Genomic DNA, 26,398 nt, shown 5'->3' with positions numbered 1-26,398 from the left:
CGTTCCCGCTTGAGTTCTCCGACAAGCCAGTGATGCACGAAGATGAGGTCCAGATGGTGACCCCATCTTTGGGCCAACATTGTCCGGACCAAGATGTAACCCGTCCAGCTTCAGTTGTCGCACGCCCACTGATGCGACCACGGTGGAGGTTCAGCTTGGGGAGGTCACGGAGCAAGTATGCGAGTTGGAGCTCAGAGATTCAAGCCCTGTCTCCCGCCAACTATTCGTCCACCCACCCCCTGCACTGTTGCCGCTGCCACCTTCCAAGAGATACTCCGCTCCAGCCAAGACTAGAGTGACCTTGGTGCCACCTCCAAGACAGAGCGCACGCCAGGCTGCGCAGAACAACACTGCCCGGTGGCTGAGCGTGCCATGCTACGCGTGGTGAAGGGACTGAGGCTGCTGGGGCCAAAAGAGAAGATGACGACAAAGGCCGCTGAAGCCATCTTCCAGAGATTCGACGAACGTCCCACTGACGACGACATCAACATCATTGCCAAGCTGACCAAACTTAGCAGCGAGGCGCTTCGTGACGCTGTGGGCCTGGCAAGTCCAGATGCTGCTGCCGATGAGGCCGTAGTGTAATCATGTTAGTTCGTCATTGTTGCCGTAGTAGTTTCCGATAGCGGTCAACAGTAGGTCGGCTTGATCTAGGTTTAGTTTCTACTCATATTAGTAGGGATAGGTGGTGTAGCTTGCGTTGTCGAGGTTTGGGGCCTATTGGTGGTCGGCGCGCCCCCAGTGTGCTTGGTTGTGTACTTCTCTGCTATCAATATATTTAGTTGTCGGACATTGATGTTGTTGTTTCTGGAGATGCAAATTGTGCCAAATGAGTAGCACAACGTGCACAATCTTAAGATGGAATGTTAAGGGTTTGAATTTTCCGGCACGGAGAACGGCTGTTCATGAGATTGCTGAAGCCCACCGTGTTGCCATCGTCTCCCTACAAGAGACTAAGCTAGAAATTTGGACACCTAGTATTGTCAAAGAGCTCGGAGGGTCCAAGCTCAAGGGCTTCACTATGTTGTCGGCCACTGGTACTAGGGGAGGCATTGCTATCCTTTGGGACAAAAGCACAGTCATTTTTGCGACAAACGCAGTTGCTAGCTTCTCCATCACACGGAAGGTCGCCCTGCTTCAGGATGGATCAGGTTTTTGGATGACGACGGTGTATAGGTCGGTTGAAGATGCAGCAAGGACGCCTATTTGGTTGAGCTTGCGCATGCTGCACCGCTGTTGGGAGAGGCTTGTCTTCTAAATGGGGATTTCAACATCATCTACGAAGCACGCGACAAAAAAAACTCAACTTCAACAGAAGAATCATAGGCATGTTCAGATCGGCAATCGATAGGGAAGGACTGAGAGAAATCAAGTGTAAAAACAAAAGGTTTAGCTGGTCAAATCAAAGGGAAAACCCGACGATGATAGCATAGACAAGATGTTCTCCAACTTGGAATGGGATGCCCTCTTCCCCTCCATGCTGATGGCTGTTGGTACTGCTTGCTCAAACCACTGTTCATTGTTGCTAGCAAACACGGTCGCCCCTCGTAGAAGACCTATGTTCCGCTTTGAATCCTTTTGGCCGAGCTTCCCCCTCTTTCATGAGACTGTCGACGGAGCTTGGCAGCGGCCTGTTAATCACACCTTCCCAATCATTAAACTGAAGAAGAAGATGCAAAGGACAACCTATGACCTAAAAATTTGGGCCAAATCACTCTTCAGCGATGCAAAGGTCTAGTTTCACCTGGACTGTGATGTGATCCTTCGTCTTGACGTCTCGCAGGAGCATAGAAGATTAACCCAAAATGAATTCGCTTTAAGGAAGCAGCTCAAGCTCAGGGACCTCGGCCTGACTGAAGTGGAAAGGGCAAGGAAGAGGCAGGCATCTAGGATCACGTGGCTCAAGGCAGGGGACACACACAAAACATGTTTTCAAGCTAAAACCAACTCAAGAAGGAGGAAGAACTTCATTCATTCCCTGCAAACTGACACGACCACAACCACTGCACACCACGACAAAGCTAAAATTGCTCATAGCCATTTCAAAAATCTGCTAGGAAAAAAGAGGAAAGGTTGTGCTCCATTAATTGGGAGGAATTGTACATGCCACGTTTTCAAAATGAGGGTCTCGATAACCCTTTCTCCGAATCAGAGGTTTGGGCTACTGTCATGGCTTCCCCGGCCGAGAAAGTGTTGGAATTATGCCCTAGAGGCAATAATAAATATAGTTATTATTATAATTCTTGTATCAAGATAATCGTTTATTATCCATGCTATAATTGTATTGAATGAAGACTCATTTACATGTGTGGATACATAGACAAAACACTGTCCCTAGCAAGCCTCTAGTTGACTAGCCAGTTGATCAACGGTAGTCAGTGTCTTCTGATTATGAACAAGGTGTTGTTGCTTGATAACTGGATCACGTCATTAGGAGAATCACGTGATGGACTAGACCCAAACTAATAGACGTAGCATGTTGATCGTGTCATTTTATTGCTACTGTTTTCTGCGTGTCAAGTATTTATTCCTATGACCATGAGATCATATAACTTACTAACACCAGAGGAATACTTTGTGTGTATCAAATGTCGCAACGTAACTGGGTGACTGTAAAGATGCTCTACAGGTATCTCCGAAGGTGTTCGTTAAGTTAGTATGGATCGAGACTGGGATTTGTCACTCCGTGTGACGGAGAGGTATCTCGGGGCCCACTCGGTAATGCAACATCACACACAAGCCTTGCAAGCAATGTGACTTAGTGTAAGTTGCGGGATCTTGTATTACGGAACGAGTAAAGAGACTTGCCGGTAAACGAGATTGAAATAGGTATGCGGATACTGACGATCGAATCTCGGGCAAGTAACATACCGAAGGACAAAGGGAATGACATACGGGATTATATGAATCCTTGGCACTGAGGTTCAAACGATAAGATCTTCGTAGAATATGTAGGATCCAATATGGGCATCCAGGTCCCGCTATTGGATATTGACCGAGGAGTCTCTCGGGTCATGTCTGCATAGTTCTCGAACCCGCAGGGTCTGCACACTTAAGGTTCGACGTTGTTTTATGCGTATTTGAGTTATATGGTTGGTTGCCGAATGTTGTTCGGAGTCCCGAATGAGATCACGGACGTCACGAGGGTTTACGGAATGGTCCGGAAACAAAGATTGATATATAGGATGACCTCATTTGATTACCGGAAGGTTTTTGGAGTTACCGGGAATGTACCGGGAATGACGAATGGGTTCCGGGAGTTCACCGGGGGGGCCACCCACCCCGGGGAAGCCCATAGGTGTTGGGGGTGCCGCACCAGCCCTTAGTGGGCTGGTGGGACAGCCCAAAAGAGGCCTATGCGCATTGGGAAGAAAATCAAAGAGAAAAGGAAAAAAAAAAAGGAGGAGGTGGGAAAGGGAAGAAGGACTCCACCTTCCAAACCAAGTAGGACTCGGTTTGGGAGGGGAATCCTTCCCCCCTTGGCTCGGCCGACCCCTTGGGGGTTCTTGGACCCCAAGGCACGGCTCCCCCTTCTCTCTCCTATATATAGTGGGGTTTTAGGGCTGATTTGAGACAACTTTCCCACGGCAGCCCGACCACATATCTCCACGGTTTTACCTCTAGATCGTGTTTCTGCGGAGCTCGGGCGGAGCCCTGCTGAGACGAGATCATCACCAACCTCCGGAGCGCCGTCACGCTGCCGGAGAACTCTTCTACCTCTCCGTCTCTCTTGCTGGATCAAGAAGTCCGAGATCATCGTCGAGCTGTCTGTGTGCTGAACGCGGAGGTGCCGTCCGTTCGGCACTAGATCGTGGGACTGATCGCGGGATAGTTCGCGGGGCGGATCGAGGGACGTGAGGACGTTCCACTACATCAACCGCGTTCACTAAGTCTTCTGTTGTACGGTCTACAAGGGTACGTAGATCACACATCCCCTCTCGTAGATGGACATCAGCATGATAGGTCTTCGTGCGCGTAGGAAAATTTTTGTTTCCCATGCGACGTTCCCCAACAGTGGCATCATGAGCTAGGTTCATGCGTAGATGTCTTCTCGAGTAGAACACAAAAGTTTTTGTGGGCGGTGATGTGCATTTTGCTGCCCTCCTTAGTCTTTTCTTGATTCCGCGGTATTGTTGGATCGAAGCGGCTCGGACCGACATTACTCGTACGCTTATGAGAGACTCGTTTCATCGCTACGAGTAACTCCGTTGCTCAAAGATGACTGGCGGGTGTCAGTTTCTCCAACTTTAGTTGAATCGGATTTGACCGAGGAGGTCCTTGGATGAGGTTGAATAGCAACTCATATATCTCCGTTGTGGTGTTTGCGTAACTAAGATGCGATCCTACTAGATACCCCATGGTCACCACGTAAAACATGCAACAACAAAATTAGAGGACGTCTAACTTGTTTTTGCAGGGTATGCTTGTGATGTGATATGGCCAAACGATGTGATGTGATATATTGGATGTATGAGATGATCATGTTGTAATAGATAATATCGACTTGCATGTCGATGGTACGGCAACCGGCAGGAGCCATAGGGTTGTCTTTATAACTAACGTTTGTGCTTGCAGATGCGTTTACTATTTTGCTAGGATGTAGCTTTAGTAGTAATAGCATGAGTAGCACGACAACCCCGATGGCGACACGTTGATGGAGATCATGGTGTGGCGCCGGTGACAAGAAGATCGTGCCGGTGCTTTGGTGATGGAGATCAAGAAGCACGTGATGATGGCCATATCATGTCACTTATAAATTGCATGTGATGTTAATCGTTTTATGCACCTTATTTTGCTTAGAACGACGGTAGCATTATGAGGTGATCTCTCACTAAAATTTCAAGACGAAATTGTGTTCTTCCCGACTGTGCACCGTTGCTACAGTTCGTCGTTTCGAGACACCACGTGATGATCGGGTGTGATAGACTCAACGTTCACATACAACGGGTGCAAAATAGTTGCGCACACGGAACACTCGGGTTAAGCTTGATGAGCCTAGCATGTGCAGACATGGCCTCGGAACACATGAGACCGAAAGGTCGATCATGAATCATATAGATGATATGATTAGCATAGGGATGCTTACCACTGAAACTATACTCAACTCACATTATGATCGGACTTGAGCTAGTGTAAGTGGATCATGAACCACTCAAATGACTAGAGAGATGTAATTTTTGAGTGGGAGTTTAGCGAATAATTTGATTAAGTTAAACTCTAATTATCTTGAACATAGTCTAAGTCCACTTTGAATATATTTGTGTTGTAGATCATGGCTCACGCGACAGTCATCCTGAATTTTAATACGTTCCTAGAGAAAGCGAAGTTGAAAGATGATGGAAGCAACTTTGTAGACTGGGCTCGTAATCTTAAGCTAATCTTACAAGCTGGGAAGAAGGATTATGTCCTTAATGCTGCGCTAGGAGATGAACCACCCGCTACGGCTGATCAGGATGTTAAGAACGCTTGGTTAGCACGTAAGGAGGACTACTCAATAGTTCAATGCGCAGTCTTGTATGGCTTAGAACCGGGACTTCAACGTCGCTTTGAGCGTCATGGAGCATTTGAAATGTTCCAGGAGTTGAAGTTTATCTTTCAGAAGAACGCCCGGATCGAGAGGTATGAGACCTCCGATAAATTCTATGCTTGCAAGATGGAGGAGAACTCGTCTCTCAGTGAACATGTGCTCAAAATGTCTGGGTACTCAAACCGTCTAGCTGAGCTGGGGATTGAACTCCCGCAAGAAGCTATCACTGACAGAATCCTTCAGTCACTGCCGCCAAGCTATAAAGGCTTTGTGTTGAACTACAACATGCAAGGGATGAACAAGTCTCCCGACGAGTTGTTTGCGATGCTAAAAGTCGCAGAGTCTGAACTCCGTAAAGAGCATCAAGTGTTGATGGTGAATAAGACCACTAGTTTCAAGAGAAACGACAAAGGCAAGAAGGGTAATTCGAAGAAGAGCGGCAAGCCTGTTGCCAATCCGACGAAGAAACCCAAAGCTGGACCTAAGCCTGAAACAAAGTGTTACTATTGCACGGGTATGGGTCACTGGAAGCGCAATTGCCCCAAGTATCTGGCTGATAAGAAGGCGGCCAGAGAAAAATCAGGTATATTTGATATACATGTTATTGATGTGTACTTAACCGGCTCTCGTAGTAGTGCCTGGGTATTCGATACCGGTTCTGTTGCTCATATTTGCAACTCGAAACAGGAACTGCGGAATAGACGAAGGCTGGCGAAAGACGAAGTGACGATGCGCGTGGGTAATGGTTCCAAGGTTGATGCAATCGTCGTCGGCACAGTCTCAATTCAGTTACCATCAGGATTAGTTATGAACTTAAATCATTGTTATTTAGTGCCTGCGTTGAGCATGAACATTATATCTGGATCTTGTTTATTGCGAGACGGTTACTCTCTTAAGCAGAGAATAATGGTTGTTCTATTTCTATGAGTAACATCTTTTATGGTCATGCACCCAATGCGAGAGGATTATTCATATTGAATCTTGATAGTGATACACACATACATAACATTGAGACCAAAAGAGTTAGAGTTAACAATGATAGCGCCATATTTTTGTGGCACTGCCGCTTAGGTCATATTGGTGTAAAGCGCATGAAGAAACTCCATGCCGATGGACTTTTGGAGTCACTTGACTTTGATTCACTTGACACGTGCGAACCATGCCTCATGGGCAAGATGACTAAAACTCCGTTCTCCGGAACAATGGAGCATGCAAGTGACTTGTTGGAAATCATACATACCGATGTGTGTGGTCCGATGAGCGTAGAGGCACGCGGCGGATATCGTTATTTTCTCACCTTCACTGACGATTTGAGTAGATATGGTTATGTTTACTTAATGAAGCACAAGTCTGAAACATTTGAAAAGGTCAAGCAATTTCAGAGTGAATTTGAAAACCATCGTAACAAGAAGATCAAGTTCCTACGGTCTGATCGTGGGGGTGAATATCTGAGTTTCAAGTTTGGTGCTCACTTAAGACAATGTGGAATTGTTTCACAGTTTACACCGCCTGGAACACCACAGTGTAATGGTGTGTCTGAACATCGTAATCGTACTTTATTAGAGATGGTGCGATCTATGATGTCTCTTACCGATTTGCCATTATCATTTTGGGGTTATGCATTAGAAACAGCTGCATTCACTTTAAATAGGGCACCATCAAAATCCGTTGAGATGACACCATACGAACTATGGTATGGCAAAAGGCCAAAGTTTTCGTTTCTTAAAGTTTGGGGATGTGATGCTTATGTCAAAAAGCTTCAGCCTGAAAAGCTGGAACCCAAAGCGGAAAAGTGCGTCTTCATAGGTTACCCAAAAGAGACAGTTGGGTACACCTTCTATCTCAAATCCGAGGGCAAAGTGTTTGTTGCTAAAAACGGAGCTTTTCTCGAGAAGGAGTTTCTCTCGAGAGAATTGAGTGGGAGGAAGATAGAACTTGACGAGGTTGTCGAACCTCTCATCCCTCTGGATGGTGGCGCAGGGCAAGGGGAAACCTCTGTCGTTGCGACGCCGGTTGAGGAGGAAGTTAATGATGATGATCATGAAACTCCGGTTCAAGTTTTTGTCGAACCACGCAGGTCGACGAGACCACGTGCTGCTCCAGAGTGATACGGCAATCCCGTCTTATCGATCATGTTGTTAGACAACAATGAACCTGCAAATTATGAAGAAGCAATGGTGGGCCCAGATTCCAACAAATGGCTAGAAGCCATGAAGTCCGAGATAGGATCCATGTATGAGAACAAAGTGTGGACTTTGGAAGTACTGCCTGAGGGCCGCAAGGCTATTCAGAACAAATGGATCTTTAAGAGGAAGACTGGCGCTGACGGCAATGTGACCGTTTATAAAGCTCGACTTGTGGCAAAGGGTTTTTCACAAGTTCAAGGAGTTGACTACGATGAGACATTCTCACCCGTAGCGATGCTTAAGTCCGTCAGAATCATGTTAGCAATAGCTGCATTTTTTGATTATGAAATCTGACAGATGGATGTCAAAACGGTGTTCCTTAACGGTTTCTTTAAGGAAGAATTGTATATGATACAACCCGAAGGTTTTGTCGATCCTAAGAGTGCTAACAAGGTGTGCAAGCTCCAGCGATCCATTTATGGACTGGTGCAAGCATCTCGGAGTTGGAACAAACGCTTTGATGAGGTGATCAAAGCATTTGGGTTTATACAAGTGGTTGGAGAATCTTGTATTTACAAGAAAGTGAGTGGGAGCTCTGTGGCGTTTCTAATATTATATGTGGATGACATATTGCTGATTGGAAACAACGTAGAGTTTTTGGAGAGCATAAAGGATTACTTGAATAAAAGTTTCTCTATGAAGGACCTAGGAGAAGCTGCTTACATTCTAGGCATTAAGATCTATAGGGATGGATCAAAACACCTGATAGGACTTTCACAAAGCACATACCTTGATAAAGTTTTGAAGAGGTTCAAAATGGAACAGTCCAAGAAGGGGTTCTTGCCAGTTTTACAAGGTACGAGATTGAGTAAGACTTGGCGCTCAGCAACTGATGAGGATAGAGAGCATATGCGCTCCGTCCTCTATGCTTCAGCCATAGGCTCTATCATGTATGCAATGTTATGCACTAGACCGGACGTTAGCCTGGCCATAAGTATGGCAGGTAGGTTCCAGAGTAATCCAGGAGTGGATCACTGGACAGCGGTCAAGAATATCCTGAAGTACCTGAAAAGGACTAAGGAGATGTTTCTCGTGTATGGAGGTGACGAAGAGCTCGCCGTAAAAGGTTACGTCGATGCAAGCTTTGACACAGATCCGGACGACTCTAAATCGCAAACCGGATACGTATTTATTCTTAATGGGGGTGCGGTAAGCTGGTGCAGTTCCAAGCAAAGCGTCGTAGCAGATTCTACATGTGAAGCGGAGTACATGGCTGCCTCGGAGGCGGCTAAGGAGGGTGTCTGGATGAAGCAGTTCATGACGGATCTTGGAGTGGTGCCAAGCGCACTGAATCCAATAACCTTGTTCTGTGACAACATGGGTGCCATTGCCTTAGCAAAGGAACCACGGTTTCACAAGAAGTCCAGACACATCAAACGACGCTTCAACCTCATCCGTGACTACGTCGAAGGAGAGGACGTAAATATATGCAAAGTGCACACGGATCTGAATGTAGCAAACCCGCTGAGTAAACCTCTTCCACGGCCAAAGCATGATCAACACCAGAACTGTATGGGTGTTAGATTTATTACAATGTAATTCGCATGATGATGTGAGGGCTACATTATTGACTCTAGTGCAAGTGGGAGACTGTTGGAATTATGCCCTGGAGGCAATAATAAATATAGTTATTATTATAATTCTTGTATCAAGATAATTCTTTATTATCCATGCTATAATTGTATTGAATGAAGACTCATTTACATGTGTGGATACATAGACAAAACACTGTCCCTAGCAAGCCTCTAGTTGGCTAGCCAGTTGATCAACGATAGTCAGTGTCTTCTGATTATGAACAAGGTGTTGTTGCTTGATAACTGGATCACGTCATTAGGAGAATCACGTGATGGACTAGACCCAAACTAATAGACGTAGCATGTTGATCGTGTCATTTTATTGCTACTGTTTTCTGCGTGTCAAGTATTTATTCCTATGACCATGAGATCATATAACTTACTAACACCAGAGGAATACTTTGTGTGTATCAAATGTCGCAACGTAACTGGGTGACTGTAAAGATGCTCTACAGGTATCTCCGAAGGTGTTCGTTAAGTTAGTATGGATCGAGACTGGGATTTGTCACTCCGTGTGACGGAGAGGTATCTCGGGGCCCACTCGGTAATGCAACATCACACACAAGCCTTGCAAGCAATGTGACTTAGTGTAAGTTGCGGGATCTTGTATTACGGAACGAGTAAAGAGACTTGCTGGTAAACGAGATTGAAATAGGTATGCAGATACTGACGATCGAATCTCGGCCAAGTAACATACGGAAGGACAAAGGGAATGACATACGGGATTATATGAATCCTTGGCACTGAGGTTCAAACGATAAGATCTTCGTAGAATATGTAGGATCCAATATGGGCATCCAGGTCCCGCTATTGGATATTGACCGAGGAGTCTCTCGGGTCATGTCTACATAGTTCTCGAACCCGCAGGGTCTGCACACTTAAGGTTCGACGTTGTTTTATGCGTATTTGAGTTATATGGTTGGTTGCCGAATGTTGTTCGGAGTCCCGGATGAGATCACGGACGTCACGAGGGTTTCCGGAATGGTCCGGAAACGAAGATTGATATATAGGATGACCTCATTTGATTACCGGAAGGTTTTCGGAGTTACCGGGAATGTACCGGGAATGACGAATGGGTTCCGGGAGTTCACCGGGGGGGCCACCTGTTGGAATTATGCCCTAGAGGCAATAATAAATATAGTTATTATTATAATTCCTGTATCAAGATAATAGTTTATTATCCATGCTATAATTGTATTGAATGAAGACTCATTTACATGTGTGGATACATAGACAAAACACCGTCCCTAGCATGCCTCTAGTTGGCTAGCCAGTTGATCGATGATGGTCAGTGTCTTCTGATTATGAACAAGGTGTTGTTGCTTGATAACTGAATCACGTCATTGGGAGAATCACGTGATGGACTAGACCCAAACTAATAGACGTAGCATGTTGATCGTGTCATTTTGTTGCTACTATTTTCTGCGTGTCAAGTATTTATTCCTATGACCATGAGATCATATAACTCACTGACACCGAAGGAATGCTTTGTGTGTATCAAACGTCGCAACGTAACTGGGTGACTATAAAGATGCTCTACAGGTATCTCCGAAGGTGTTAGTTGAGTTAGTATGGATCAAGACTGGGATTTGTCACTCCGTGTAACGGAGAGGTATCTCGGGGCCCACTCGGTAATACAACATCACACACAAGCCTTGCAATCAATGTAACTTAGTGTAAGTTGCGGGATCTTGTATTACCGAACGAGTAAAGAGACTTGCCGGTAAACGAGATTGAAATAGGTATGCGGATACTGACGATCGAATCTCGGGCAAGTAACATACCGAAGGACAAAGGGAATGACATACGGGATTATACGAATCCTTGGCACTGAGGTTCAAACGATAAGATCTTCATAGAATATGTAGGATCCAATATGGGCATCCAGGTCCTGCTATTGGATATTGACCGAGGAGTCTCTCGGGTCATGTCTACATAGTTCTCGAACCCGCACGGTCTGCACACTTAAGGTTCGACGTTGTTTTATGTGTATTTCAGTTATATGGTTGGTTACCGAATGTTGTTCGGAGTCCCGGATGAGATCACGGACGTCACGAGGGTTTCCGGAATGGTCCGGAAACGAAGATTGATATATAGGATGACCTCATTTGATTACCGGAAGGTTTTCGGAGTTACCGGGAATGTACCGGGAATGACGAATGGGTTCCGGGAGTTCACCGGGGGGGCAACCCACCCCGGGGAAGCCCATAGGCCTTTGGGGAGACACACCAGCCCTTAGTGGGCTGGTGGGACAGCCCACAAGTGCCCTATGCGCCAAGGAGAAGAAAATCAATAGAGAAAGAAAAAAAAGGAGGAGGTGGGAAGGAAGGGGGACTCCCTCCCACCAAACCTAGTCCAACTCGGTTTGGGGGGGGAGAGTCCTCCCCCTTGGACTCGGCTGACCCCCTTGGGGCTCCTTGAGCCCCAAGGCAAGGCCCCCTCCCTCCCACCTATATATACGGAGGTTTTAGGGCTGATTTGAGACGACTTTTCCACGGCAGCCCGACCACATACCTCCACGGTTTTTCCTCTAGATCGCGTTTCTGCGGAGCTCGGGCGGAGCCCTGCTGAGACAAGGTCATCACCAACCTCCGGAGCGCCGTCACGCTGCCGGAGAACTCTTCTACCTCTCCGTCTCTCTTGCTGGATCAAGAAGGCCGAGATCATCGTCGAGTTGTACGTGTGCTGAACGCGGAGGTGCCATCCGTTCGGTACTAGATCGTGGGACTGATCGCGGGATTGTTCGCGGGGCGGATCGAGGGACGTGAGGACGTTCCACTACATCAACCGCGTTCTCTAACGCTTCTGCTGTACGATCTACAAGGGTACGTAGATCACTCATCCCCTCTCGTAGATGGACATCACCATGATAGGTCTTCGTGCGCGTAGGAAAATTTTTGTTTCCCATGCGACGTTCCCCAACACCACCCACCCCGGGGAAGCCCATAGGTGTTGGGGGTGCCGCACCAGCCCTTAGTGGGCTGGTGGGACAGCCCAAAAGAGGCCTATGCGCATTGGGAAGAAAATCAAAGGGAAAAGGAAAAAAAAGGAGGAGGTGGGAAAGGGAAGAAGGACTCCACCTTCCAAACCAAGTAGGACTCGGTTTGGGAGGGGAATCGTTCCCCCCTTGGCTCGGCCGACCCCTTGGGGGTTCTTGGACCCCAAGGCAAGGCTCCCCTCTCTCTCTCCTATATATAGTGGGGTTTTAGGGCTGATTTGAGACAACTTTCCCACGGCAGCCCGACCACATATCTCCACGGTTTTACCTCTAGATCGCGTTTCTGCGGAGCTCGGGCGGAGCCCTGCTGAGACGAGATCATCACCAACCTCCGGAGCGCCGTCACGCTGCCAGAGAACTCTTCTACCTCTCCGTCTCTCTTGCTGGATCAAGAAGTCCGAGATCATCGTCGAGCTGTCCGTGTGTTGAACGCGGAGGTGCCGTCTGTTCGGCACTAGATCGTGGGACTGATCGCGGGATAGTTCGCGGGGCGGATCGAGGGACGTGAGGACGTTCCACTACATCAACCGCGTTCACTAACGCTTCTGCTGTACGGTCTACAAGGGTACGTAGATCACACATCCCCTCTCGTAGATGGACATCACCATGATAGGTCTTCGTGCGCGTAGGAAATTTTTTGTTTCCCATGCGACGTTCCCCAACAGAAAGCCCCCGGTACAAATGGATTTTCGGGGAATTTCTTTAGAGCTTGCTGGGGCACAATAAAGGGAGATGTGATCACCGTCTTTGATCACTTCTTTAGGCTGGCTCATCGAAACTTTTCAGAGCTTAACACGGCCATGATTGCGCTCATCCCGAAGAAGGATGGTCCCGCTAGAATGAGTGAGTTCAGACCTATCAGCCTCGTTCACTCCATCTCAAAGTTGATCACAAAGGTCCTCTCAATGAGATTAGCTACTGTCATTGATAAGTTAATCTCTCCTGCGCAGACGGCTTTCCAGAGAAATAAGTGCATCCACGATAGCTACTTGTATGTTTAGAACTCTATCAGAGCGCTTCACCGGAACAAAACACCAGGGCTCCTACTCAAATTGAACATTGCCCGGGCCTTCGACAGTGTTTCATGGGAGTACATCATGGAGTTACTACAACAGCTTGGCTTCCCACCTCAGTGGAGAGATTGGATAGCTCTGCTTCTATCATCTTCCTCTTCGGCATGCCTGCTCAATGGTGTTGCGGGTGATCGCATCGTACATCAGCGAGGGCTACGGCAAGGAGACCCCCTCTCACCTTTGTTGTTCATCCTATGCATCGACCATCTCCACCGTTTGCTCGATGCGGCCTCCAGGACGGGTGTGTTGCACAACATCCCGGACACGGCGCAAATGCGTACAAGCTTGTACGCCGACAATGTCGTCATCTTCATAAACCCGATACATCAGGAAATAGATAGTCTTCTAGAGTTGCTCGAGCGGTTTGGGGATGCCACGGGCCTACACATCAATTTCTCCAAGTCCTTCGCGGTACCCATTAGATGTGACGACATAGTTGTAGGAGTTGTTCTACATAACTTTAACGAAAACACGATGACCTTTCCGATTAGATAGGTAGGTCTACCTGTTACAATCGGGTGTGCTAGACTAGTCCATCTCCAGCACATTGTCGACAAGATCAGAGCTCAGCTAGCGGGTTGGAAGGGTAGGCTTATACCGCTGGCAGGAAGGCGTATCCTCGTATGATGCGTCCTCTCGTCCATGCCAACCTTTGCGCTCACGACCATGGGTGTGCCAAAGAAGTTCTTCAAAGACGTAGATAAATCACGACGTCGCTTCCTCTAGGCCGGAGACGACGAGCTTACTGGAGGTAAATGCAAAGTGCAATGGAGCTCCGTGGCCACGCCAGAGCAACAAAGTGGGCTGGGCGTACACGACCTCCCACGTTTCGCCCGCGCCCTTCGCCTGCGTTGGCTATGGCATGCATGAAGACAGCCGGGTAGACCCTGGGTCGGTACTGGCTCACCATGCGACACCGACGACATGAAGTTTTTCACGGCCCCTACTGCGGTGACGATCGGCGACGGGAATACATCCCACTTCTGGACCTGCTCTTGGCTGGGGGGCAGCTTCACCAAGTTTTTCTTGCCCTCTTCGCCAGATCAATCAAGAAGAATAAAACGGTGAGAGTTGCGCTTCATGAAGACAGTTGGATCCTAGACATGCGACAAGGAAACTCGGAGAGAAATTGCTCAACAAGTAGTACAGCTTGCAAGAGAAATCAGGCAAGCTGGCATAATCGGGGAGCAGGGAACCCCAGACACAATCAACTGGACGCTATGCAGCTCGGGGATATACTCAACGAGCTCTGCATACAAGGGGCAGTTCATCAACAACCAACCTTGCAACCTCAAAGCGCTCATCTGGAAAGCTTGGGCTCCAGGGAAAGTCAAGATGTTCCTATGGCTCCTACATCTCGACAAGCTCTGGTGCAATGACACGCTGCTAAGGAGGGGTGGGGAGAACGGATACTTCTGCCCTTTGTGCCTGCGCAACCTTGAGGCTTCTATTCACCTGCTGTGGGAATGCCCGGTTGTCGTGCATGTGTGGAGCATCGGGACGACCTGGAATGGCTGCGGTTCCCTTAATGAACGTGTATGGTGCACGAGCACATCAACAACCGACCGAGTATAAAAGATCGTAGCTGCTGCTGCACCCGGCCACAAAAAGGGCACGAAATCTATTGCGGCTCTCATTTCCTGGCACATCTGGCTGGAGCGCGACTCATGCGTTCTCAGAGGAAAGCAGGCGAGCGCGGGTCACATTTTTGTCGCATGCAGACGAGACATGGAGCAATAGATGATGGGAGGTGCAAGATGCATAGAGCAGCCCTTCGGGGATGTAACGTGAAATCGATTACCTTCTTCGGACTAGCTGTAATTTTTCTTTGCTCCTCTTGATCGCTTGATCACACCTTTGTCATCTCTCTCTGCTTAAATCAATGCAAGGCCAGCTATGCTGGATATTCTAAAGAAACATGTACACGGTAGCAATCAATTTGTAATTCACTGGTTGAAAAAAATGGCTTATTCTGAGTTTGTTTTAAATCTTTTGATTGATAATGTGCGTTCCGTGAAAAAAGACATGCACATCGCAGTGTGCCAGCGTGTGTGCGCGCCCCTGCGTGCGTGTGTTCACAGGGTATGTGCGTATGTACAAGGGTTGCAAGCAAATGTTTCTTTAAAAGGAAGATGGACTAAATTAGCCTGATCCGTACACAGCAGCCGATCGAGTAATGAATTGTTTCTCCATTCCGCGTCATATCGCACCACATGGATCGGCTTGGGTTTGGGTGCACGTAGTCCAAAGAAAGAGACGGGGAGGAAAGGAAGGAAGGATAGGAGCCAACAAAACTCCATGCCGCCCGCGCCTCGCTGCCTCCTCCGGCCTCCTGCGATCCTGTCTGCGTCACCCGCAAGATTCCAACGAGCGCATAGATAGCTAGACATAGTCGATGGAGAAAAAAAAGTCTAAACAGATCTCATCCGCCGGCCGGTGGAGAAAATATCAACAGCTTAATGGAGTATATATCTTTCGTTTATCTTATTAATATACAGTACATAATCTGATCTTATTTTCAAACCAACGCAACAAACCAATCAGGGCGTATATATAGGGAAGGGTCCAAGGTCCATCTCCATCTCCATCTCCATCTCCATCCCCGGGTGCACACTTCTCTCCTACCCCCACCATCCCTCCCCTGTTTCTCGCCTTATCTCCATTGCCGCCTGCCGCCACTTCAGCCTGGGCTTGAGCTAGCCATGGAACCGGAGCGAGCTGTTGTCATGGAGCCGACGGCGGCGGCGTTGATGGCGGAGCTGCGGGGCAGCTTCAGGGAGGGCCGGACGCGGCCGGCCGAGTGGCGGACGGCGCAGCTCAGGTCGCTCGTCAGGATGATCGAGGAGAAGGAGGACGACATCAGCGACGCGCTCCACGCCGACCTCGCCAAGCCGCGCATGGAGGCCTACCTCCACGAGGTATGCACGCACTTCCATCCAATCTCCATGTCCAATCTATTGCTCCTCAAGTTGACTCGAACTGGATAGCAGGATTCCTGGGCTGGTAAGAACTGGAATTCCACCTCTGTTTCCATGATTCTCTTGCCGTTGCCGGCGCTGGATCAGTGAAGTTATCCTTACGCAGCAGTACAATTGGTCCCGTGAAAGAAAAAGAAAAAAACAGTTCGATTGCCTCCAGTTCGTCTTGACTTTCTCCGTATCTGATCTCCAATGGATCAGTGAAGTTCTTCCCATTAATTGTTCGTCTTGCACAGATACTCCTTCGCAGCTCACAAGATTAGTTTCTTCTTTGGACCATCTTTCCTTCTCCTCGGCCGAATTTGCTCAATCAGGCTACTCGATTAATCGAATCCTTGGTGGGGTTGTGGGTCAGCGGTGTCTTTAGGAAAGTTAGGCGTGTTTAGTCCCTTTCCGTCACATGTCTCGGAAAGGGTTGCGTGCCAAAATGATTACTCCACCATTGCCGGCGGCGTTCCTTGCAAGAAAACCCTCGTTTTGTTTGCCGGACAAAGTCTTCGTCGGTCAAATATCGCCGCCTGCACATCTATATTTTTGTCGTTGCAAATTTTCAACTTCGGCAGCAGATGCAACTCGCATCGGTTTCTACTACTTGCTCTCTTCTTGCAGAGAGACAGAGAAAGGCTTCCGTCGAAATATCATATTCGTTCAAGGCAGGGGTTCCTAAGCTGGGCAGTCACAGTCACAGCCTTTACTGTCAAGCTAGGACTAGGAAGCCATACTAGTCAAATTTGGTGATTGCAATCTGTAAAACAACAGAAATAAATGAACAGAAAAGCCTGATTGCTTCACAACTTCTGTAAGAAAATATCACATTTTTGCCTGCCTAGTAACTGATAACCACATGTTGCTGCCATTTGTCTGTTCATGACTCAGATATCGCTAGCGAAAGGGGCCTGTATGTTTGCCCTGAAGGGGCTCAAGAATTGGATGAAGCCTGACAAGGTAGGCAAATCCATTCTCCACATACTACTGATAACACTCGTTTGTAAATAAATTCCTTTTTTTTTTGAACTGGGAACATCTCATTCCATTAACCACTGTGCCGCGCCAGATCGCCGGCAACCAATTAATAAATTCCATTGGTTTTGCTGATATGCGATGTGTGCCCTTCACTGCTTTATTATTCAGGTACCTTCTGCCATAACTACATTCCCATCCACTGCTCAAATCGTGCCGGAGCCCATGGGTGTCGTTCTCGTCATATCAGCCTGGAACTATCCTTTCTGTAAGTCAATGGTATTGAAGATAGTATGTACTATTATATGGCAAGACTGTTGAGTAGGGATCTAATCCATGCGATTTGTGTGGGAGAGGCTACGAGGATACAATAGTTAACCACTGATTAAATGTGTTTCCTGATGGTGCTGGAGGTTTATGCCATGAGTTTGATATGCTCCCGTGTCCTGTGCTCAAGGACTGCCAATCTGTTTCGTAGTTGGTATCTTTCCTTTTCGTCAAACAGACATCGATTTCTGCAATTATGCTGGAACGCAATCTTATGTCACGAGTCCTGATTTTTCTTCAACACATGCGCATTATGACGTCAGGTTTCGACAGTCTTATTTATGGTACCATTACATTTTTTATGACGACCAAAAACATAATTTTGATTAGCTTAGGTACCCCCCCCAAACGTATAAAGGAGAACGTATACTCACCTCGTATTGTACACTACAGGCCGCCGTACGTATGCAATACGAGGTGGGTATACGTATGTCTTCCTGTAGTGTACAATAGTGTACAATACGAGGTGGGTATACGTTTCCCCTTTTACGTTTTGTTGGGGGGAGGGTGTACCGAAGCAAAAGTGTAATTTTGATTATTATTTTACCATCTAAGCACTTAATATCTTGGGATTGTTCTTTCGACCAGTTGAATGTAATCAAGAAATGTAAATTGATCTCCCCCTTTTATTTTGAGTATTTTTGCCTGTCAGCTTCCTGGATGACTGTTCAGTAGTATTAATTAAGATGAATAATAATCTCACCTTCGTTATAGTGCTATCTATCGAGCCCGTCATTGGAGCAATTGCTGCTGGGAATGCTGTTGTGCTCAAGCCATCGGAAATTTCGCCAGCGACATCTTCATTGTTCGCGAAGCTGCTACCAGAGTACCTTGATAGATCATGTATAAAAGTTGTGGAGGGAGGTGTCTCTGAAACAAGTGCACTCTTAGAACAAAAATGGGATAAGATCTTCTACACAGGTTAAGTTCTTACCTGTCAAATACTTTCTGCTTCTTCAATTAATGTTGTGTTTCTAACAGTGCACATGTTCATTTGAACTGCAGGAAATGGATATGTCGCTCGCGTAGTGTTGACAGCAGCTGCAAAGCATCTAACCCCTGTTGCTCTGGAGCTCGGTGGAAAATGCCCTGTTATTGTCGACTCTAACGTCGATCTGCATGTAAGCGACATCTAAAAACATTTTCAATTCTTAAAGAAAAAAAAAAGTCTTTTGGCCTCCTTAACAGAGTTTTTCCTTCTAGGTTGCTGCTAAGAGGATTGCTGTTGGTAAATGGGGATGTAACAATGGCCAGGCATGCATTGCTCCGGATTACATCATAACGACAAAAGCGTTTGTTACAGAGCTGGTACCTACACTACTGTTATAAGTTATAACTACCAGCCAAATAATTGCTTGTGCCAACTGAAGTTCTATATATTTGCTTACTTATGAAATAAACTTTCTACAGGTCGACTCTTTGAAAAGAGTCTTGGAAAGGTTCTACGGGGAGGATCCGTTGCAATCGGCGGACCTGTCTCGTATTGTAAATATTAGCCATTTCCACCGATTAGCAAAGTTGCTAGATGATAAGAAAGTCGCCGAAAAGATTCTGCTCGGTGGCCAGACAGATATGGAGCAACTGTGAGAACTTGACAATTTATAGCGTGAACTTTCAGTCACAAACTCATAACTGGGTTTCAGAAGGTGTTTAATCGAGCGCTAACTTTTTCTTTCTTATGTCACAGAAAAATAGCTCCTACGGTGCTGGTAGATGTTCCTCTTGATACAGAACTCATGAAGGGGGAAATATTTGGCCCCATGCTTCCAATTATAACGGTTAGTACTCCTCTGCCTTGATTTCAGACAATAAGTAATGTTCCTAGAGTGCACGGAAATCTGCTTGACAGTATTCAGAACTAAACCTAGTACCCAACTCGGATTCTTCGAACTGTGGCTGTCAGGTCGACAAGATTGAAGAAGGCATCACGCACATCAACGCCGGGGCGAAGCCACTCGCGGCCTACCTCTTCACCAAGGACAAGAAACTGCAACAAGATTTCGTCTCAAACGTCTCGGCAGGAGGCATGCTCGTCAACGACGTCGCCCTACACGTACGTAACTGCTCATGAACCCTGTGAATCAATCTCCTGAACCAAAAAACATGCAATTCCTCCTGAAACACAATCACATTTTGCAGCTGACGAACCCGCATTTGCCGTTCGGCGGCGTGGGCGACAGCGGCACGGGGTCGTACCACGGCAAGTTCAGCTTCGACTGCTTCACTCACCGGAAGGCGGTGCTGATCCGCGGGTTTGGCGGCGAGGCGAACGCGAGGTACCCACCCTACACGGCAGAGAAGCAGAGGATCCTCAGGGGCCTCATCAAGGGCAGCTTCTTTGCGCTGATCCTTGCGCTCCTGGGATTCCCAAGGGAGAAGCGCTAGCTGAGCTGAGCCCCCTCCCTTCTCCAGTACAGCATAGCAGGATTATTCATGTTCTGCACTGTAAAGTGTTAGTGCGCGAGCGTGTTCAACAGGTGTAAAATATGGGACTACTATCCGATATCTGGATGTAAGTCGATTTAATTTCTTACATAAACAAACCTTGTTTGCCGGTTAATCCAGCGTGAAGGATGAAGAGGATAACGCCCTGCTTGCAAGAATTGTCCGTTTTGTCAGTAACGATTCATCATTTCATTGCACTGTGAGACAACCTTTTTATTAAAAAGCAAAAGACTCGTGGCATTCATTAATTAAGAGAGAGTTTAGAATAATTTTGATAGCCCGAAATCAAGTAACCAGTCATTCAAAAACCTACTCTCCCGACATAATATTACGCAAATGAGTTGTACCCGGTGACTCCCAATTCTTCGTCTTACATCGGATTTTTGACAAATAATTGGCCTTGCGTGTGATTTACCTATCTAAATAAACTTTAGGATTTTATTTGTTCATCACTTATTTAAAATCCAAAGATGGAAGGGAAAAAAATTCAAAACTCACATGGGATGGAGGAGCTTGGACAAACAACGAGGTGAACGACAGAACCTTGCGTTCCTTTTAAGGGGATGTTTCTTTCAAGGGATTTTTTGATGTAGAGACTAAAAAAAGTCTCTTTTAGTCCCATGTGAAAGAAACAGGAGGGACTTTTAGGGACTAAAAGGAGGTATTTGGGACTAAAGGAAGAAGTACCTATGGGAGGGACTTTTTTGGACTTTTTGACACTTTTTCCAACAGTGCCCCTGCTTTTAGCATGTCATTTAATAACTTCTAGTATATTACTAGGGGTAACATGGTCTTTTTGCATGTCATTTAATGACCTCTAGTCCATGTTTAGTCCTTGAAAAGAAACGGATAGGGACTAGAGACTTTTTAGTTGGGACTAAAAAAAGTCCTAGGACTTTTTAAAGAAACGGGGCCTAAGTAGGAGAGAAGAGATATGTGTAATGGCACAAACTTATTGTTGAAGATCCTTAAATTGTGTTCATTCCAAATCTCCCAAGCCACAAGATTTATGGGGTGTTTGGTTATAGGGACTTATTAGGGACTTAGAACTTATAATAAGTCCCATCTAAACCGAACATGAGGTACTTATAGGAACTTAAAGTGTGCATTTGGGACTTCTGAAATAAGACTCTCAAGGAGAGTCTTATATGGACTTATAGTTGTAATATGGTCTTTTAGTCCATGTTAAGTCCTAGGAACCAAACAGGTAGGAACTTTTTAGGGACTTATGACTTATAAGTTGGGACTAAAAAAAGTTCTAGGACTTATGAACCAAACAGGGCCTTAACGTCTCGGAAGTCATACCAACCGTCTAAATGAAAGTCTTGCAGCGGAAGCTAGTCCTTAACCAAGCAACACACCCTAATAGAGAATTTGCGGTAGAAGAGGGGGTGCAACCTTGGTACATCTCAAAGTTATTTATAATCTTTGATTGTTTTATATTATTATAATGTTACTTTCAAATACTTTTATAGTAACTTTATTGTTATTTCTGAACTAACCGATTAATTCAGTGACTAGAGTCGGTTGTTATTTCTGCATATCTTGACTTTTCATAAAATCCATATTTAGGAGCCTCAAAACCCTCGAGGATATTTTTATGATTTTTTCAAATCGAGAGGATTCCAGAAAGTGTCGGGAGGGACCAAGGCGCCACCCCTGACCTCCACGCGGCCAAGTGGTGCGGCTAGGGGCCCACCCACAAGGGGCGGCCACATGGGGCCCCTAAGCACCGCCTTATGTCACTTCTTTCACCTAAAATCCCTTATTTCAATAAACCAATGGTACCATTTTTTCGTGATTTTTTTCGTCGTCGCAAGTTCCTATTCCAGGGTGATCCTATCTGGAGGTCTGTTCCGGCACCTTAGCAGAGGGGAAATCCATCACCAGGGTCATCTTCATCAACCTTGGTGCCACCATGAACATGTGTGAGTAGTTTAGAACCTTAGGGTCCATAGCAGTACCTAGTTGTCATCCTCTCTCCTTTGTGATTGAATACAAAGTTTCCGTGAGCTGCCTCACATAATCGGAATCAAGATGATGTAATCGGCAGTTGTTTTTATTGGGATATGATGAATTATCACTTTATAATTAGATTGTTCATTGGATTATATTGAGTATTATGAAGTTTATTTGCAACATAATTAAGTAGCCATGTATGATTTCTGATCTATCTTAAATTTGGATATGAAAATTTGAAAGTATGGATACGAAATGTTGTTGAATTATTTTTTGACGTCGAATCCCGAAAACCTTGGCATATATTGATGTGAATCGACATTGAGTGTATATGCACAGAACAGAACAGAACAGAAGAAAATATGATTTGATGTTTTTGAACGGAGGGAACCGTTGATTCATAAAAGAGCACATGCACAGACGGGAGACTGGTGGGGTGCTGCATGCGGAAGCAACGAAACCGGGGAGTGTCCTCCACTTGTCTCCCCTCACTCCCCGCTTAACGCTCCCTTCCCTCCGTCCAAGCTCCCCTCCCCTTTGAAAGCCACGCAATTATTCCGACAGCCCAAGGACAAGCACAGGCTAACGCCATGCATCCACGCTCTTGTCGCTAGGAATCCAAGTGATCGGGAGATCATTGCGGGCCGGTGTTCCTCATCAGGAGAAATCGTGCCGCTAATTCCCGAGGTATTATCATCTTGTTTAGTTCCTGATGAAACACTGCTCTTCTTCCTAGAGTAGGAATCATCATCGGCATGGCGGCATTTTGAGTGCTGTGTGTGATGCTTCAGGATCTGGCCTCTGCGTGCGGGCAGAGGGCGAGGAAGCATATATATATGAACGGTGCTGCATGAGGTGAAGAGGGGGACGAGACCACCATGGCCCTGTTCGATCGGAACCAGAGGCAGCGGTCGTCGCTCTTCTCGACGGCGACCATCGTCGTGTTCGCCGCGCTCTGCCTCGTCGGCTTCTGGATGGTCTCCCCTCCGTCGCCGGAGGCCGTCCCGGTGGCCACGGTGACCGCGTCCACGGCAGACGTCAAGAAGGCCGCGGAGGCCGTCGTCAAGGAGAAGGAGGAGGACCGCTCCATCGACGCCACCAACAACTTCAAGCAGGACAGTGCCAACGTCGTCGCGGAGGCCACCACGGCCGCTGTGGACGCCGAGAAGCCCGCCGTGGACGTCGCCAAGGGCGGCGAGGCCGACGGCGAGAAGCCGGCGTCCAAGAACCAGTCCTTCGATGACGAGAACGGCAGGACGGAGGGCGGGGAGCTCGTCAAGCCGGAAACCGCCGAGACGGACGGCGCCGGCGCCGCCGCTGCCGCCGTGGCTGCTTCCCAGGGGAAGAGCGTGGAGGACACGGTGACGGACGTAAAGGAGCAGGCTTCTACGGACACCAAGGAAACCGTAGGCAGCGGCGGTCAGGACGCGAACGCCGAGAGGACGCCGGTTGACACCAAGGAGAGCATCGTCAGCCCGGAGGAGAACCCGAAGGATGCCAGCGGCGGCGGCTCGTCCAAGAAGCAGACCTTCGACGACGAGAACGGCAAGATGGAAGGCGTCGACGTGGTCAAGGATGACGGCAACAAGACGTTCATCTCAGATGACAGTGCCAAGCCGATCCTGGAGGAGACGACCACCGCCGCCACGGACAAGACGGAGGACGCGGCGGCGGTCGGGGTATCAACCGAAGCCTCCGCCGCCACTAATCCGGACGATACGAAGACGTCAGACATTGTCGAGGAAGAGCAGAAGCTTCTTCCGGAGGCGCTGCCGAACGGGCAGGCGGAACTGCTGACGGAGCGGGCGGCGCAGAACGGGTCGTTCACGACGCAGGCGGCGGAGTCGACAAACGAGCAGAAGACGCGCGACGAGAGGAAAAAGAATAAGAAGAAGAAGAAGAAGAAAGCGGCAGGCAAGGCGGAAGCGGAGGCGGCGGTGTCGTCGACGGCGCACGTCTGGAAGCTGTGCAACACGAGCACAGGCGAGGACTACATCCCGTGTCTAGACAACGAGGCCGCCATCAAGAAGCTCAAGACCGACATTCACTACGAGCACCGGGAGCGGCACTGCCCCCCCGAGCCGCCGACGTGCCTCGTCCCGGCGCCGCCGTCCTACAAAGACCCCATCCGGTGGCCAAGCAGCCGCAGCAAGATCTGGTACCACAACGTTCCGCACACGCAGCTGGCGGAATTCAAGAAGCGCCAGAACTGGGTGAAGGTCTCCGGCGAGTACCTCACGTTCCCCGGCGGAGGCACGCAGTTCAAGACCGGCGGCGCGCTGCATTACATCGACCTGATCCAGCAGGCGTTCCCGGAGGTGGCGTGGGGCCACCGGAGCAGGGTGGTGCTGGACGTGGGATGCGGCGTGGCCAGCTTCGGCGGGTTCATGTTCGAGCGGGACACGCTGACCATGTCGTTCGCGCCCAAGGACGAGCACGAGGCGCAGGTGCAGTTCGCGCTGGAGCGCGGCATCCCGGCCATCTCCGCCGTCATGGGCACGAAGCGGCTCCAGTTCCCGAGCAACGTGTTCGACGTGGTCCACTGCGCGCGGTGCCGCGTCCCATGGCACATCGACGGCGGGCTGCTCCTCCTGGAGGTGAACCGGCTGGTCCGGCCCGGCGGTTTCTTCGTGTGGTCCGCCACCCCGGTGTACCAGAAGCTCCCCGAGGACGTGGAGATCTGGGAGGAGATGGTGAAGCTGACCAAGGCCATGTGCTGGGAGATGGTGGCCAAGACCAGGGACACCATCGACCGGGTGGGCCTCGTCATCTTCCGGAAGCCGGTGAGTAACCATTGCTACGAGACACGGCGGCAGACGGAGCCGCCGCTGTGTGACCCCTCGGACGACCCCAACGCGGCGTGGAACATCTCGCTGCGGGCGTGCATGCACCGCGTCCCCACCGACCCGTCGGTGCGCGGGTCGCGGTGGCCGCAGCAGTGGCCGGAGCGGGCGGAGAAGGTGCCCTACTGGCTGAACAGCAGCCAGGTGGGCGTGTACGGGAAGGCGGCGCCCGAGGACTTCGCGGCGGACTACGCGCACTGGAAGAAGGTGGTCCAGCACTCGTACCTGGACGGCATGGGCATCGAGTGGAAGAGCGTCCGGAACGTGATGGACATGCGGGCCGTCTACGGCGGGCTGGCGGCGGCGCTGCGGGACATGAACGTGTGGGTGATGAACACGGTGAACATCGACTCGCCGGACACGCTGCCGGTGATCTACGAGCGGGGCCTGTTCGGGATATACCACGACTGGTGCGAGTCCTTCAGCACCTACCCGCGCTCCTACGACCTCCTCCACGCCGACCACCTCTTCTCCAAGCTCAAGGCCAGGTAGGCATGCATTTCACCCTCCACGCCGTCGATCGGACTGATCGATATTGGACAAGCAGAACTAAGGAATTTGTGCGTGCGTGCGTGCATGTGGTAGGTGTAAGGTGTTGCCGGTGCTGGTGGAGGTGGATAGGATCCTGAGGCCCAACGGGAAGCTGATCGTGCGGGACGACAAGGAGACGGTGGACGAGATCGTGGAGGGGGTGAAGTCGATGCACTGGGAGGTGAGGATGACGGTGTCCAAGCGCAAGGAGGCCATGCTCTGCGCGAGGAAGACCATGTGGCGGCCCACGGAAATGGAGCCGGGGCCGCCCACCAGATGACCTCGCCTCGCCACGCCTCGCCGGTGATCGGAATTAACAGCTAGCGCGCCACTCGCGAGTAATTGATCTGATTGATTGGCTGATATAGGTTTCAAGAAATAAGCTTGTCTAGATGAAGATGAAGTGCGTACATAGGTTCTGTTGGTGTCGGTCGGTGTCTAATTAGTTCTTCTTTCTAAGGTTTTTCCCTCCCGTGTGAACTGCCATGTGTTGTATTGCGATGGAAGAGAAGTACATAGATATCATGTTTGTATGTATGTATGCAGTATATATTATGGGAGCACCTAAAACTCAGCTAGCTGAGATTTGTCTATGGTCTCATTCACATGACATCATCATATATATTGGTTGGACTTTTTTATTTTCCCCATGGTTTGCACATGTCGTGTTATTTTTTCTGGGCTTAGCCTTTCCATTTCTATTGCCACTCATGCAAGAGCGAAATATTGGGCTAATCTGTACAACATATTTTAGTTGCCATAACACAGTTGTGGAGTGTGCTCTTCTTAAGCTATATCCTGTCATAAGAAGAACAATAGGAGTTGTCTTAAAAATATGTTTTCTTTGTAGTTTTTCAGTTTTGACTCAGTTCAACAGTAATCACCGGCATGATACGTCTGGCGTACATGATCTATCCCGGTCTTGTCCCATGCATTATTTATTTATATGTTTATTAAAATTCATCTTTTTTTTAAATGATGGAATCTGAACTATGAA

The 26,398-nt window shown here is 48.3% G+C and overlaps 2 protein-coding genes across 2 annotated transcripts; both read left to right on the top strand.

Moving 5' to 3' along the window:
* Positions 1–15,636: 15,636 nt before the first annotated feature.
* LOC123447931 (aldehyde dehydrogenase family 3 member H1-like) lies at positions 15,637–20,226 on the top strand. The gene is made up of 10 exons (XM_045124665.1): positions 15,637–16,276; positions 17,213–17,281; positions 17,468–17,564; positions 18,338–18,544; positions 18,629–18,744; positions 18,827–18,931; positions 19,034–19,206; positions 19,311–19,401; positions 19,527–19,676; positions 19,763–20,226. The coding sequence occupies exons 1-10, from the start codon at positions 16,061–16,063 to the stop codon at positions 20,006–20,008; spliced, it is 1,470 nt and encodes a 489-aa protein (XP_044980600.1). The 5' UTR covers positions 15,637–16,060; the 3' UTR covers positions 20,009–20,226.
* Positions 20,227–22,568: 2,342 nt separating this feature from the next.
* On the top strand, positions 22,569–26,035 carry LOC123446157 (probable methyltransferase PMT26). The gene is made up of 3 exons (XM_045122837.1): positions 22,569–22,714; positions 22,819–25,358; positions 25,456–26,035. Exons 2-3 carry the CDS (start codon positions 22,906–22,908, stop codon positions 25,679–25,681), a joined length of 2,679 nt encoding a protein of 892 aa, XP_044978772.1. The 5' UTR covers positions 22,569–22,714; positions 22,819–22,905; the 3' UTR covers positions 25,682–26,035.
* The last annotated feature ends 363 nt before the right edge of the window (positions 26,036–26,398 follow it).

Source organism: Hordeum vulgare, chromosome 4H, assembly GCF_904849725.1.
Source record: "Hordeum vulgare subsp. vulgare chromosome 4H, MorexV3_pseudomolecules_assembly, whole genome shotgun sequence".
Lineage (NCBI taxonomy): Eukaryota > Viridiplantae > Streptophyta > Magnoliopsida > Poales > Poaceae > Hordeum > Hordeum vulgare.
The sequence above is the reverse complement of the archived record's forward strand: the minus strand, read 5'-3'. Positions and strand labels throughout refer to the sequence as shown.